Source organism: Dreissena polymorpha, chromosome 10 (assembly GCF_020536995.1).
Source record: "Dreissena polymorpha isolate Duluth1 chromosome 10, UMN_Dpol_1.0, whole genome shotgun sequence".
NCBI classification, from domain to species: Eukaryota; Metazoa; Mollusca; class Bivalvia; order Myida; family Dreissenidae; genus Dreissena; species Dreissena polymorpha.
The window spans coordinates 53,089,968-53,107,008 of NC_068364.1; the positions used below are offsets into that span (position 1 = coordinate 53,089,968).

Here is a 17,041-nt window from a genome sequence, read left to right on the forward strand (position 1 = left end):
CTGTCATAAAATCAGCGACAGCTTCAACTTTTTATTATAATGGTGTGTTAACCTGGAATGTTCTTCCAGAATCTATTAAATGTATAATTAGTCACTTCAAATTCAAAAAAGAAGTCAAAAAACATTTTCTTAACAAGTACCTTTAGGGATTGAGCATGGCGGACGGTGTTGTTTCTTTTAAGTATTTAGATATCCCATGTCTTTGTTAAGTAACGAGTTTATATAATCATGTGCTCGCTCAAATTGTTGAACGCATATATACATTTTGTATATTTCAGATATGCTAACTAAAGTATAAAATAATTCAATAACCATTTAACATAATATGACTATAGCTAGCTGCTATCTAGTTTATGTGCTGTATGAAGCAGTAATGTAAAGGACCCCTTTGGAAATAAGTCGCAAGACTTTCAAGGGCTTTCCTGGCAGTACATGTCCTTATATCAGACTAAAATAAACTATAAGTAAACAGTCTAATGTAAATGTACCTATAATTGTATACCATATGAGGTCAATTTAATATGTGATATTTTTGTGTTCAATGTTAGTGACTGTCTTAAGCTGAATTGGTTTAAACTTCTTTGTGAAAATTGTAAATTTTATTAAGATATGTAAATGTATCTCAAATGTTTACTTCATTGAGTCAATTTTAATTCTGTGATGCTAAATATATGTTTGTTTTAATCTAATTTTGTTTTAAGCATCTGAAAAATTGTATTAAGGTATTATAAATGTAACACACATGTATACCTCATGATTTCAATTTGATCTGTGATATTTTTAGTGCTCAGTATATGTGTTTGTTTTAAATTTATCTTGTTTGTATGCAAAATGTGATCAATTGTTTATGTTATTATTTGACATGTATATGCCGAATAAATCTATCTATCTATCTATCTATCTATCTATATTTATGCCCCCCTTCGAAGAAGAGGGGGTATATTGCTTTGCTCATGTCGGTTTGCGGTCGGTCTGTCGGTCAGTCTGTCGGTCGGTCTGTCGGTCGGTCGGTCTATCGGTCCGTCCACCAGGTGGTTGTCAGACGATAACTCAAGAACGCTTGGGCCTAGGATCATGAAACTTCATAGGTACATTGATCATGACTCGCAGATTACCCCTATTGATTTTGAGGTCACTAGGTGAAAGGTCAAGGTCACGGTGACCAGAAATAGTAAAATGGTTTTTGAATGATAACTCAAGAACGTATACGCCTAGGATCATTAAACTTCATGGGTAGATTGATCATGACTCGCAGATGACCCCTATTGATTTTGAGGTCACTAGGTCAAAGGTCAAGGTCACGGTGACCCGAAATAGTAAAATGGTTTTTGGATGATAACTCAAGAACGCATACGTTTAGGATCATGAAACTTCATAGGTAGATTGATCATGACTTGCAGACGACCCCTATTGATTTTCTGGTCACAAGGTCAAAGGTCAAGGTCACGGTGACCCGAAATAGTAAAATGATTTTCGGATGATAACTCAAGAACGCTTTTGCCTAGGATCATGACACTTCATAGGTACTTTGATCGTGACCCGCAGATGACCCCTATTGATTTTCAGGTCACTAGGTCAAAGGTCAAGGTCACAGTGACAAAAATCGTATTCACACAATGGCTGCCATTACAACGGACAGCCCATATGGGGGGCATGCATGTTTTACAAACAGCCCTTGTTCCGATTTTGTTTCGATTTCACACCGACGAATTCCTGTAAATTGAGCTATCGTTTATTTCACTAAACATACCAGTTTAAACTGTCAATATAGTCAAACAGTTCAGAACGCTCTTTTAAACGCTTATATGTTGAACCTTACAATACTTCCACGGTCTAAATGTGCTTTCGCTGATGCCAATATCATAAATAGGCATATTAAATTTATTAAAAAATGTTTAAAAAATAATAATTTGTTATGTGCATGTAACCTAACCATATGCTTCATATTTTCCGTTTTCCTAAGCTGTTCTTGCCACTTAAGCCACATACTGAGACTTGTAAAACAATGAAATTGAAATTATGTAATTTGGGTAAACTCCTGCTGTTACTGCGATGAAGTGTTTCGCATAAACGTCAACATTCGTAAAATACCAAAGCTACATGCAAGGTGATAAACATAACATTTATTCAAACGTATTGCATTAATTAAAAAATACTAGTGATTCGATTCAGTCCAAGATGTGTCCACACTATCAAACGCCTTAACTTGATATGGTCAATTTCTCGTGCGGGTCCGTTAGTAAAAGACGTCTGCCACAATAGAGTGTTTGTTCTTTTTTTGTTAGTTTCTTGTTTTTTTATGTGTGAATTAATTGAAATATAAACAATACTCAGTCATTACTGCGCGATGTTTTTAAATACAAAAAATAGTCAATGTTCATGCGCGTAGGTACAGTTGGGAAACCAGGTCGTGACCTAGATGTACAAATAAATTATATTAGTGGAGAAAATCTATCATAAGCATAAATACTGTATGTGAAACTACAGTCGGAATGTAGGGAAATCCAGCTATATCTACGCGGCAACATGAGAATCTGGATAGCGACACATATTGCTAATAAGCAGCTGTATCATCAAATACACCACAGTACCATAATAACAAACAGTAGGAGCAACCACATTTTGACATTGTTTTATACAGAGGAACTCTTTTATAAGCTTCATGATAGCAATATTCATATAATCTCAAAATAATATGCGTATCTTAAACATCCTTGAAAATTATGTTCAACATAGTTGCTGCTGGAAATGTTACATTTTCAGCGTATCTAAGTCACACAGTCAAAGATTAATTTGTAGAATAAGTAAACAAGTTTAACATTTTATTTTGAATGACTGAATTGCTTACAACGTAATAACAGTTATACTCAATATAAATACTCAAATTATCAGGGTCTCCCTTATGCCAATGTATTGAGACGTATGTAATATTCATTACGGTAGATAATACCAAAATAGCGGACAATGTCTCTGATCCGGCTCTAAATAGGGAAAACATCTGAAACCTGAACAGTAACACCGTTTTTCTCAATTTTGGTATGGAACAAAGCATCTGGATGAAATCATACGATACAGTTGATGGACAAACTTGTTGGAGACTGTTGTAGATTTACGACCTTTTCTTATGCTATGTTATGTATACTGCAGCTGTTGAAATAAATTAAATGATAAATACATGTGCACTATAAAAGGAACAGAACAAACATCAACACAGCATTACCTTAAGTATTTAGTACAAGTTACAAATGGCGTAATGGAAAGGAATCGATAAAATATTGTCGATAATATCGATAATATCATAATTATGTCCACCTATTATTTGTTTAACTTAATCATATTTATATAAAATATTGCAACACATATAATAGTTTTGCTATTAGACATATTGTATCTCTCTAAAAAGGGTACGGACACTTCAAATTCAAATTGCAATGAAATATCATTTTGAATGGATTATCAATTAACTATCAAGCTAATCGAAAAAGACATGAACAAACAATTAAGAATGATTAAATGTGATACTTTCGAAGCTCGAATTGCACTTTCTAATTTGTTAAAGGTGATTGCTCGAATATTGGCGAAAGCTAGAGTATGTATATTATTATACTTAAAACATGGTTTTAATTACATTCCTTAAACAATTTCAAACAATTTACTATGACACAACTTTTATTTTAATACATTCGTTCACTTTCATTTCTTTTGGATGTGATCTCTACATGTCAACTTCCCAGGGAGCGTGTAAATGAACGCGTATTTCTTACGCAATTTTGGGATGTTTTAATGACATATGTGTTGACGAAAACGCAGTATAAACTGATCGTATTGACTAAAAAGATGCTTTTTAATATTTGCGTATGGGCTACGTTTTAAAATGGAGACTTCCAACACTATCAGAACATCATTTTACCATGTTAACTACAGCAACGAATTTTTTAATTTATTTTAAAAATGCTTTATGAACCATTTTTATGTTATTAAAAGTTATGGGCCTAGTATCACCAACATACTTAAGTCGATATTTTGACTCAACTTTGAGATTTTGCTAAATTTTTGAGATGAGTGTCAACACCTTGCTCAAGTTGGTGATCGCGAAACGCTTTTGAGTTCTGAGTCGGACTCATCTTTGAGTTTGAACACAACTATTTGAGCAAGCGTTTTACCAGTCTCAAATTCGTAAGAAATGTTCAAACATGGCCTCTTTCGTTGAACAAATTCAACGTTTACGAGTGCATTACCCGATTGAGTGCGGTTTTTTGCGGATAGCAGCAACCCGTTTGAAGTTTTATCGGGTGAAGAGGTAAGATCAAGATATCGATTTCACACGGAAACTATTTATTTCATTGTTCGATTGCTGATTTATGATTTGGACACACCAACTCGTCGTCCATTGCCGGTACAACCTTAAAACCAAAAACACTCTGTGTGTGCTATTTTCAACAAGTGTATAGTATGGGTGAGTAAAATAAATTGTGTGTAATGAGCTTATTTGTTTAAAATTGTGTTCTTGTTGTGTTTTTTTTTGTGGTAATATCACAGCAATAAATGTCAGTACATTCACATTTGATTATTTTAAGTATTTAAAATTGAAAATGGTCGAGCCTCAGTTAGACCTTATCATAGGCCAATACAATTTTTTTTAATAGACTTGTAAGAGCTGAAATATCTTATAATACATCATCATGGAGTATGTATGACATGTGTCAGTCAAATACTTCAGTGACCAAACATTTGTATTTCTGATATTTCTCTGTAGAATCATATGAATATTGATCGATGATTGCAATATTGATAATCTGGTGATGAGAAAATACTGCTGATGATTCTAATGTACATTATGACGATGATTTGATGATGATAAAGATGTGATGGTGATCATTGTAATGATGGTAATGATGATGATATTGAGTTAGGGCAACGAAAATGATGATGATGATGATGACGACTACTATAATATTGATAATGGGCCTATCAAAATGAGGATGTACGTTTCACAACCAATGTGCGTTTCGTTTAACAATACAAATGTGTCTTGTTCTGATATAACTGGGCATAAAATACATGTGCGTAAAGTGTCGTCCCAGATTAGCCTGTGCAGTCCGCACAGGCTAATCAGGGACAACCCTTTCCTCCTAAACTTGATTTTCGGTAAGGAGGAACTTCCTTGAAACTTAAAATACCATTAAAGCGGAAAGTGTCGTCCCTGATTAGCCTGTGCGGACTGCACATGCTAATCTGGGACGACACTTTACGCACATGAATTAAGCCCAGTTTTCTCAGAACAAGACACAAATACTTTATCGGACCGTGCTTGCACTTCGGTTTTGGTTTTAACAACAAAGTGAGGTACTTTTGTGCACTCTGTTTACATAACAGCACACCACTGTGTTAAAATTCAATGCTTTAATTCAGGGTGCATTCTGAGAATGGTACATAAATTTGCATTTAATAAATTGACAATGTTCGACAAAGGTTTATCCCGTCGTTGCTTAATTGACGAGCGATGTGTCTATTAAATGTAGGACACGATTACGCTGTTGCTATCCGTTTCTCAAAACGGACAAAATATTAATATATCGATTATTAAACTATGAACATAAATATCTATATAATTATATATTCTTAATATTATAGCTCCTACAAAAATGACCTTATCCGATTGGCATAGAGCGGTCACGTGCCCATGGAGAATTTTCCATACACCCCGAGTAATTTCCATACCCACCGAGTAATCTAGTAGTCTGTTGAGATATAATGGTTACACCGTTAGTAACTGACGGTGTATGGGATATACACCCGCTCTCGTATGATATGAAATTACTGATGGTGTATATCCCATACACCGTCAGTTACTAACGGCGTAACGATTATAGCTCGACCGACTACACGATTACTCGGTGGGTATGGAAATTACTCGTGGTATATGGAAAATACTCCATGGGTACGTGATCGCTCTAAGCCAATCGGATTAGGTCATTATTGTAGGAGGTGAGATATATATCATGCCTGCTCTTTCCGAAGTAACATGATGATTGGTCTGTGAGAACTAAAGTTATTGACCGGAGGCCGAAACCGCCCCAACGTCCAAAAACTCCTCAAACTGAATAGTAGTATTAATATATGCTAAAAATGTACCGGTTAATAAATACATCCATTTTACTGTCTATTCGCATTAGAGGATTGTATGCAAAGCTGATTTTAGTCTGAACAATTAGTTTGAAGGTATATATTTGAACCCTATAGCTACAAACGCCAAAGTCTAATAGGGGAACGCTCTGTCTGAAGAAAAAGTGAATACTGTATATTGATAAAACTTCTTTATCAATGATTGTCTGGTGGATCAAACGCGGAACGTTGTGGGCTCAAATTTAGAAGGGTAATACGTCATATCCGATAGACTAACGTGACATATAATTAAATTGCATCAACATTAAGGTAGCCGCGTCAGATTTGGTTGCCGGTAAATCCGCTTGTTCTCTCCGATCGGCCATAGTGCAAACTAGTGGAGCCATACAACAATACCAATACCACGGATGCGTTTGCTTTAACCCTTCCTTTCCCACACAAGATGCAAAGGTAAAATGGCTTTTGCAACAAGCCTAAAACCAGAACAGCTGTTTGCTGCTAAACGGTTTATAAGGCTTTGAAATGGAGCCTTTGTAAAATTGAATCTTGTAAGAAAGGTCTTAAATTGAATTTTACTTTCTTAGGGACTCCAAACGCGTCAAAATACGTACCTAAGTGGTAAAGGGTTAAAAAGAAGTGAAGCAATCTTCAGTGTTGCTAGTTGTTATTGATGTTATCCAGGCAAATAACACACTGTCTTATGTCGGAGCAAAAGGTAAACAAATAAAACATATTCCGCACCCCCCACCCCCCCAAAAAAAATATCAACAACAAAAAAACAATGCTCTTATTGGTTTAATTTCTTTCTTTATAAGTAATGATATCGTCCATTAAATTGGAAAGTATATTGTTTGAACGCCTGCGGTTATGTGGCTCTGAAAATAAATCGACAATACATGATTGTTAATATACAATGTAGTGCCAAGCATTCAAGTATATAAGTGTATAATGCGATGCATGCAAAATTATGTTATATGCAAACACCACAATTTGTCAATATCTAGAACATCGTATATTGGTCCTTGATGTATAAGCTGGTTTACATCATGCCCCTGCGGTCAACATTGTCCTTGCCCAGCCTCCGACTTCTCGAATGCTTCTATTTCTATTTTTGATGATCAGCTTACGCGGACTTGTTCATAAATCCGATAAAGTTAGAAAAAACTGCTTTTAATATGCCAAGTGTTACTTGAAATTTGTGTGTAAAATCTTTACATTTGTATTTGTTTATAACAATTTAAATAAGCAAATTACGGCGAATCACTATATTTTTGAGCTAATAGAGCCTTTATGTCTATGAACATGCATACAGTTACCTCCTTTAGTTTCAAGGAGCTCGTCAATAACCTATGGCGCCGGTGTGGCAGCGTAGTTCCCGTTTGCGTCACAGAAGAACAGCTTGCCGATCAGGCCAGTCAGCTGGTAGGCGTACTGGTCACGTGCGCACTCTGAGTGGAGGTTACACACAACTATGTTAATACTTTAAATATTCATCAACCCACCCAATAGGCGGGAGGTGGAGATGCAACAGACCTGAGGACAATAGAAATGAGGTGTATAGGGCTAAAAGAACATAAAGAAACAAACAAAATAGTGTAGTAACGATTGTATTGCACCGGACTCTCGGTTTCACGTGTTAATGTAAAAGCAAATACATGTATACTTTGAAATCAAAAGAGCACTTACGGCAGTCCATGTTGCCCGCTTCCCACCTGTTCACCATGTAGCCTGAGATTGGTGTTCCGTCGGCGGTCACGCAGTAAGCCCTGATAAATCAAACATACGCACACGTGAGATCATATTATGATATGAGGCTTTACAGAAATGCCATATTTAAATTTAAAACACAATGAAGACTCAGGCTGTAATGCAAGAAGAATGAGGTTCTCATTTCACAAATGATTTGCGATACAGATGCTTATGCGTGCACGATAACTGAATTTATCCGTCACGTGCCTTGGATCAGCCTGATAACTAGGCAACCTAATAACCCAAAAGATATAAGGCTAGTTGACCACGTGACCTCGAATATCCGTCAGTCGCTCTGTTTTACTGTGAAATGGCGCCATTTGTTGACAAAATGACGTCATTATTCCAGCAAAACTCTCCAATGAAACTCTTTTACAGTGTTAATAAACGGTGAAAAAAAAAGATTAAAAAAAAAAGAAATAAATGTGACATGATACATAGAATAATAGGTTGGTGCCGTTGATGGAGAATGGTTTTCTGGCTCGTCGGAGGATTTTGTCGGGTGAGCCGAAAATTCCTCCGACTTGCCAGATAAACATTCTCCATCCACGTTACCAACCTATTATTCTCTATTTATAACACACTTAGGCCCCGCTCTGTGAAAATGGGGTTTAATCCATGTGCGTAAAGTGTCGTCTCACATTAGCATGTGCCGTCCGCACAGGCTAATCAGGGACGACACTTTCCGCTTTTTTGTATTTTTCGTTCAAAAGAAAACCCTTCTTGACGAAAATCCAGTTTAGGTGTAAAATTTCGTCCCTGATTAGCCTAAGCGGACGGCACAGGCTAATCTGGGACGACACTTTACGCACATGCATTTAACTCACTTTCACAGAGCACGGCCCATTTATTTTACTTTTCTGCCATCCACACGTCTTCTCATATCGAGAAAAAAATCAGTGTTTGTGGATCAGGTCCCTGAATACAACATACACAGAGAGAAAGAAAAGACAAGATGGAATGTAGGCACTGAACGAAACTTATGTGAGTTTCATCCAAAGTGTTTTTTGACGATGCTGCGAAGCACCTCGTCTAAGTTATCATACCATGAAACAATTCTTCACAATGGCGACCTATGTAAAAGACCGAACCAGTCCGATTGAGATAGCTCGATTTTTCTAATCGGCATACCTCGCTGATTATCATTGATAAAGGTAAAGGAAGCTCAGCTATAAAAAGGACAGCATATTCTGGGAAAAAGATTAAATAACAGTTTGAAAACGTTAATTTTTAAATCAGTTATATTCAATCCTGTATATGTTTATAGATCAATGGAACAACTATGCATTTTCTGTATTGTATTTGGCATTTGTAGTGATTCTGTAAATAAATTGCGAATAAAAAAGTGTATAATTAACGTTTAACGCGATCATGAGTGTAAAGAAAACGAATTATTTCGAACCTGCCAATTGTAAACGTTATATAGCGATTATGGTATATACACAGCATAATAGCCATGCGACATCTGTGAAACTCGCTCTTCTGCGTGTTTTCTCATTTTGCATATTTAATAAACTTTTTAAACAGAAATTACAGAGCCATATAAGTGCACATACTATGTTTGATAATTCATTCGTTTGTTGGATATTGTTTGCTGTTTTAAACACATATTAGGTCATATCGCGGAGATTTAGTTAACCTTAACATGTGTTCATGGGCGAACTCACGTTTTCAAGTCGTATTCGACTATGTGCTCATACCTACTTTCGGTAAACATAATGAAATTATTGCCGTTCTTAACGAACAAACACGTCTAAGCTTATTGAATTAGAGAAAAAACAATAATCAAAAGAGAAAAATTATATGTTAATGCACATGGGCATGTGAAATCACGTCCGTACACAAAACATCATTAGCATAGGAAAGGAAACAACGGAATATAAAGTTTGGTATGATATACATGTGAATTTAAAGAGCATGGTGTTATTAAAGAGCATGTCAAGTTTTGAATATACGTAACGTAATGTTATAGCCCACAAACGTTTTACTGTAACAGAACTTTTTTTTTTAGATAAGTGGTACAGAAAATACACGTCGAATATTTTTTTTAAAGATATTTCTTGTTATATTTGATCGAGAATATAACCCGCCTCCCAGTTTCGCTGAATGGGTCAAGTTCCCCACGGGTACTACTTCCCCGTACCCCCACTTTTTTTTCGTACCCACTTATTTTTCGTATCCAATTTTTTTTCGTACCCAATTTTTTGTGTACCCAATTTTTTTTTCGTACCCACATTTTTTTCGTAATCAATTTTTTTTTCGTACCCAATGTTTTTTTGCATAATGTTTCTACCCAAAATTTGCGTACCCATTTTTGTTGTCGTACCCAAAATTTTCGTACCCACATACACAATTGTGGTGATGTAGATAAACTTAAATTGATGCTTTTATATTCATCCTCTTCAAAAGCATCGTCACACCAGTGCTGTCAGTACTTTGATCAAAATCGGAGCCTCTATATAGCAACCACGCATACAGCGAGCCAGCGTACGGCAGTCATCGACACGAGTAACTAGGTATATAACCAAAACGTAGCACGAGCCAAATATTAATATATACTTCCAGTCCATATCATATCGTACGGGGTCTTACTTAGACGTGTAATAATTAAGTCGTTCTGCGTAACATTTTTTCACGGGTCTTTCGATTTTTACATGATTTAGCCGTACTGTATCGAAAATAACTATGGTTGATTTTCGTAGAGTTATTTCATGTCAACTTTAAATATATGACTTAATACACCATACGGAATCTAACTCGCATAATATGGAATATAAAACACGACCACCACGTGACCACTCTGGCTAATAAAAAATAATTTCCTTTTAGACATATAGCACCTACTGAGAGCCAGAGAACTGCATTCCAAGGTAGTCACCATTGGCGTCACAGTGGGGTTTCTCCAACCCTAGCAGCATGTGTTGGGAGGCTTCAAGCCTGGCGTTCACTTCCGCTAGCTTGGTGGCGCACGGGCCTTGAAGAATAAAGACAGCTACTTTTAATTAATTAAAGATTATTTGACAAGTTTGGCTGATTTTCTTTCGGAAAAATGACAACAAATATCATCGTGAAACTAAACAAGCGCACCACAATTTGCAGTCCTCGACCTGAGCCCACTGTAGTAATATGAAGTTCGGATATTTAGTTAAGCCTTTTATGCCTAGTGGACTCTCCCATCCGTCTAAATTGGATCAATTTATTTCACAAATTAGGGATGTCTAGTATATTTATTTCTATATTTAGAATATTTCTTACAGAAATTTCTTTAAGCAAACAGCGCAGACCCTGATGAGTCGCCGCATCATGCGGCGTCTCATCAGGGTCTACGCTGTTGTCCAAGGCCTTTTTTCTAGACGCTAGGCATAAATTGGTTAAACAAAATGTAACAGCTCACAGTAAATAGAAAAAAATTCGTATCATCTTTTTTCATCCCTCGGTATAGGACTAAAGCTCCAGTTACTTTTTATGTGACCGAACGCTGTTCACAGGAAGTTTATCTGAGCTCAGTATATGCTAACGTTGTTTGCGTGCGGGTGCATCTCACTCGAGCAGTAATGTTTTTTAACTGCGTCAATACAAATGTATTTGTTTGAATAAACGGAAATAAAATCTATGGGAACTACTATTTAAGACGAAACATATTATACACAATGAGACATGTATTGAAATACTTATGAACCACTAAATAACTTATCGCATGATAACATTTTTAAGCGGCCCATCCACACTCATTATCATTGTCAATTTTATTTACTCAATAATATTGACAGAACATTGTTTTCACCTCAAGTGTACAAACTATTTATCAATATTTTGTTCAATTGTACTTCGGTTATCATTCAAACAAGAATGAAAATACGTCAATAAATATTTGAGATCTCTGATTTTCGTCAATACATTGACGGTGTCTTCAATATCATCCATTCACATTCAATTTAATTGTCAATTTTCATTATTGACAATAAAATTGACAATGAAATTGTGTGTGGATGGGCCGCTCTAAGCATAGTACAATTTTTATACGATCGTATTATTTTAATTTATGATATGCCTCATTTGTATGTTTTTTACGTGCCTTTGCAACTGTATTAAAGGGATTTCAAGGGTTATCCTTTAAATTATAGATCATTAAATATGCTCATTAACATATCAATATTTTTTGGAAAGCTCTTTACTTATCATAGTTATTAGAAAAAATGGTTTACCCATGTATGCCTAGCGTTTAGATAAAAGGCTTGGCAAACAGCGTAGACCAAGATGAGACGCCGCATGATGCGGCGTCTCATCAGGGTCTGCGCTGTTTGCTTAAAGGAATTTCTGTAAGAAATATTCTAAATATAGAAATTAATATACAAGACATCCATAAGTTTGGAAATAAATTGATCCAATTTAGAAGGATGGGAGAGTCCACTAGGTATAAATGGGTTTAAAAACTGCAAGCCCCACTATTCGAAGCCGATATTTCTGGAAGCGAAATCCAATCGCTACCAATGTGCCCCGAAATGCAAGCGAAGGAAGAAGAAATCACAAACGATATGTTAATGTATACTACACGTATTTCCAAAAATTATCTAGAAAAAGCGTTCCATACACGTTATTAATTTACCAATATTTAATGATGTTTATCCATGTTTATGAAGCGCTACTTTTTAGTCAGGAGTGTATAACATGACGCATACATTCTATTTTGAACATGTTAACATTCTTTCGAAAATTGTAATTTCTAGATGGTGTGAAGAAGTCCCTTTAAGTATTGTACATCATTGTTGTTAATATGTTCTTATTTTAAAGAGAATAAAGTATATACATGTATCTACATATCTCATTGTATCCACCACGAAAGCGTCTTGAAGGCAGCACAGACCATTAAGGCCTGTATATCGACTTGACTTTAGAGACATTTCAGGCTTCAAACTGTGGCTCAGTTTATCAATAGACGTAAAATCCTTCGGGACAAATATAGAATCTTATCAGTCTTGCGCGTTGTAAATTAAGTTGAGGACATCGCGTGATCGCTTCGGGAAAAAACAATGGTGATTGTGCAATGGCGATTCATATTTTTCTAATACAGTACTCCCTAAATAATTGTTGGTGTTAACAAGCATATACAAGCAAACATAATAATAAACAACATCATCGCCGTCGTCATCATATCGATCGATTATCAATTTAGTCTTTATCAGTATCAATAATAACAACAAAAACAACCAAAACAACGTGCGCCCCCTTTTCAGCACCATGAGAATCGTAATACATATCATCATTATCATCATCTTCTCATCATCATGTGGGGATTGTGGTCTAGTGGTAGGATGCTGGACTAGGGATCTGAAGGGTCCTGGTTCGAATCCCGCTCGGGGCACTGGATATTTCTGAGCAAAAAAATAATCCCATGCTTGCTCCTCCCCACCCAAGTGTATAATTGGATACCTGTGAGGGAAATAAGTCAATATGCCGTGGCTGCCTTCGGCGCCATATGTAAACGGACGACTTAAATCCCAGTGATCGGGAGATAATGTCGAAGACGGCTGAAGATGCATACGGTATCGAAGCAGACTATAAACCGCACCTTTAACCTTCATGATCATGGTTACCGGTAACCATAAATCTAATTTCATCATCATTTTCATCATGAATCATTCCTGCCTGATCTGCATATTCACTATCGTCGACAAGTATAATCCGTTCAATATCATTTAAGCGACATTTTACGTGAACGACGTATACTTATTAAATACAAACAATTTTAAAAACTATACTTAAAGAAACGCTGTAAAGATATTATTATTTACTATCCCCACCGGTCGAGCGTTTCTCCACCAGAGGCTTGCACGTAAAGGTCTTGAAGTCACACTGAAGACCAGAGGCGCATTCCGACGTGGCCGGCACTCCCAGTAAGAACGTAGCGCGACAGCTATCCCCTTCCGCTGAAATAGAAATATGTAAACCTGTCTCTGTGTATGTAGTTCGAAATTTACGAGGTCCCTCCACGCCCGAAACTGTATTATGTGAGAAATCAGAATGTGTTCCGGCACACATTCTTACATATCAAAATTGAAAAAAAGTGAACTTTGAACTACAGCTGACAGTTTCAATCTGTTTGGAATGTATGTACTCCAATATACTGGGGTCATTTACGGTACTAGGCGCGCGTATGAATCGTAAGTGAGAGAGGGCAACCGGAGTACCTGGAGGATACTCCCCGCGTCCATAACGATGGCCACTAAGCAAACTCAAAGGCACTCACTCAGGAGTGGAAAGCGAACCCGGCTCGGCAAGGTGAGGAGCGCGTGTATCAACGACAACGCTTAAAGGACAGTCTTGAACGTGTCTGTTAATGACGGTTCGAAATAAAAATCGTCCGATTTCTTCGTTAGCAACTTTTTTTGCTTATAAAATGTAGTATGTGATACGTTATATGAACGCCGAGGTTCTCAATATTATATTTTTAAACATTCAACGTTTAAATGATGTTAAACGTGTTACAAATCGTAAATTGTACATATAACTTACCTAACTGCGTAATGCACGAATCACAACAGCCGCAAAATCCACCATTTTGCTTCACCATCCCGTTGCAGTTGTCATTGGTAACTGAGGCGCAGTCGACCGTGTCGCAGATATTTGGAGGGCACACGATCAAGCCTTTGGTCCATCCGACCAGCACAACAAGCGATAGAACCTTCAGCATTTTGTTTCGTCTTCAAAACTTTGTTTAAATGTAGGCAGAGGGGAGCGCGATCCAGATATGACGCGGGTTTGTGGTATGTCTACCTTTTATACAAAACCATGTACAATAGAAAGATAAGACATGGTTCACATTGCGAAATGGCATTTAAGTTCACGAAAACAGATTGTGACTCCAAAGTCGTCCACAAACTGAGTGATATCGTTTTCGTATGTCCATCAACCAGCTCAACTATTTGAGGACTATAAACGACTACAACACTATAGATGCAGTTTATGATATGCTAGACAAATTAAGTTTCGTTGAAATACATCAATAACTGTAGACAGGTATTTTTCATAAAGCTCCTAAACGAAAGTCAATTGTACAATATTTAAAATGTTTTCCGAAGCGTTAATTTTCCTTAAAGATCAATATGAAAAGAAATTCCTTTCCATGGAATTTTGAGTACAAATACTCGCAGCGTGGCTAGTCATGTTTAAAGACGGATCCAATTAAAAAAAGGAAACCACTCTTGCTTTCAATTACATGTATTTAAGTATTGCAGATGTTAACTCTCTCTGTCATGTGCGAGAATGCATCTGGGATTTACAAGTAAATTATGTAATCTGATAGTATAGACCGATCACGTTTTTTCCATTTAAGAACTGAATAACATTTGTCTGCATTCCGTTGATGTATAAACTGCGGGAAATAATTTTTGATTAAAATAATTTTATATCAATATTCCGGTTAGGTAACTACATTATCGTATTTTTACTAAATTCCCTTTCCGTTAACGCGTAGTTACGAGCATTCGACTTTCAGTTTCACTGGGCCAGTTAAAATGCCCGAGAAGTTAGCTATTCTTTTAAGACTCTCGTCACCAGGTTTGTTGTTCAAACCCCTCGTCAGGCATTCAATACGAATTAAAATCCTGTGAAAAAAGATGTGATATATTCAACTAGTTCACAATAAGAAACTTACGGGTTTTTTTCTATTGCAGTTTTTATCGAAGAAACCGCTGCCTTTAGTATACTTGCGTAAGACTCGAATTTTCACAAGAGATATCATGGATATGTTCGCCATGGCATAATGCATAAGTTGTCCACCTAGCGATCGGGAGGTCACGGGTTCGATCCCCACTCGGGGAGCGTCTTCCTCAAAGACACGAAGTAATGGTTATAGGCCCAGGAAACGGAATCGAGAGCGTTTTATAAGTCTGAGACTTTCGATGCAATTGCGACAAAATGAATAGGTTTAAACTAAACAATAAAACGTCGTTTTTATTGATACTCCAGTAACCATAAAATACAATCAAAAAGGCTTAAGTAAAGTTAAATAATGTACACGTTTTAATTAAAATAATTAACGCTAGTATTGAAATATCGTATATTTTTGGTACATCACGTAGCACTTAAAGAAAACCGGAAGTTTGTAACGATTTTGATGGAGCGCGTTTAAGCACGTGCATGACACTGTTCTTCGGGCCTATTTTCAAAAGCTGAACAAAATAAACCACACTTGATTTTCCTTCTCTAACTTAAGAAAACAATGTACGTGGCAGTACGGTAATACTAAATAATGTACGAATATGTTGCCGGTTTACATTGGAATATTTCAGCAAATTCCCCAAACACATGTTTGTTACTTATGGTGTTTGTGATTGAAGACAAGAACAAAATAGTTTTAAACTATGTGTTGTATTTTTCCGTTTTGCGTTTATAAATACATGTACTCGTATAATGAAATCGCAGTTAATCGCGTTCATAAATTACAAAGCAAGATCTAGGTAAATCAGTCGTCGAAAAGATAGTCAGAAATCACTAAGGACTTGATACAAGCATATGAATGTACAGTATCGGTTACAAGGTTTGTCGAACATTTTGATTGCAAAGGGTATTTACAAACAATTTATGAAACTATTGCGGCATTAAAAGAGGGTCAACGGCTGAACAAATGGGAAAAATCACTGCCGTCTTTTAATTTATTACATGAATGTTTACTTACATATATGCATCAGCTTAAAGAATCTAATCACCATCGACAGGAGATTCACAAACGACATAAAGTCTGACTCTCTAGCAGTTTAGAGCGTCCAACTGCCCAATATTGACCCGGGTGTCTCCGACTGGGTTTCCGCTACGATCCTGGCAAAAGCACACTGAACCAGTGCATCCGGTGGTGGCGTAGTTTCCGAAGCGGTCACATGAGAACATCCGACCAATAAGACCCGTTTTCTGGTAGGCGTTCTGGTCACGCGCACACTCTGTGTAGGTTATAGAACACGTTGTATTTAATGTTATTTTTCGTTTTTTTCTGCGTATGATGGCTTGAACACGCATAAAGCTAAACTTTAAATATAACTTATACAGACATGAGTTCAATACTGTTTCAGATAAATGTATTAACAAACGCAAAGAACCTATATGGGACGTGCCCTGTGAAAATAGGGTTTAATGCATGTGCGTAAACTGTCGTGCTAGATTATCTTGTGCA

The 17,041-nt window shown here is 36.5% G+C and overlaps 1 protein-coding gene across 2 annotated transcripts; it reads right to left on the reverse strand.

The window, feature by feature from the left end:
• Positions 1 to 6,906: 6,906 nt before the first annotated feature.
• LOC127847948 (uncharacterized) lies at positions 6,907 to 14,638 on the reverse strand. Of its 2 annotated transcripts, none has more exons than XM_052380199.1 (6): positions 14,389 to 14,638; positions 13,677 to 13,802; positions 10,720 to 10,849; positions 7,813 to 7,892; positions 7,443 to 7,574; positions 6,907 to 7,001 (listed from the first exon to the last, which is right to left on the reverse strand). In XM_052380199.1, exons 1-5 carry the CDS (start codon positions 14,564 to 14,566, stop codon positions 7,474 to 7,476), a joined length of 615 nt encoding a protein of 204 aa, XP_052236159.1. In that variant the 5' UTR covers positions 14,567 to 14,638; the 3' UTR covers positions 6,907 to 7,001; positions 7,443 to 7,473. The 2 variants fall into 2 exon arrangements, with proteins under 2 accessions (XP_052236159.1, XP_052236158.1); XM_052380198.1 differs by having other exon boundaries at positions 13,668 to 13,802.
• Between the last annotated feature and the right edge of the window lie 2,403 nt (positions 14,639 to 17,041).

What these genes read in the sequence shown, in the direction of transcription:
- LOC127847948 (XM_052380198.1), bottom strand. Translation starts at nt 14,566, where the DNA reads ATGCTGAAGGTTCTATCGCTTGTTGTGCTGGTCGGATGGACCAAAGGC. An exon ending in ACGCTCGACCGGTGGGGATA is followed by an intron (nt 10,850 to 13,667) that starts GTAAATAATAAT and finishes TTATTCTTCAAG; the next exon opens with GCCCGTGCGCCACCAAGCTA. An exon ending in AGCGGGCAACATGGACTGCC is followed by an intron (nt 7,575 to 7,812) that starts GTAAGTGCTCTT and finishes ACCTCCACTCAG; the next exon opens with AGTGCGCACGTGACCAGTAC.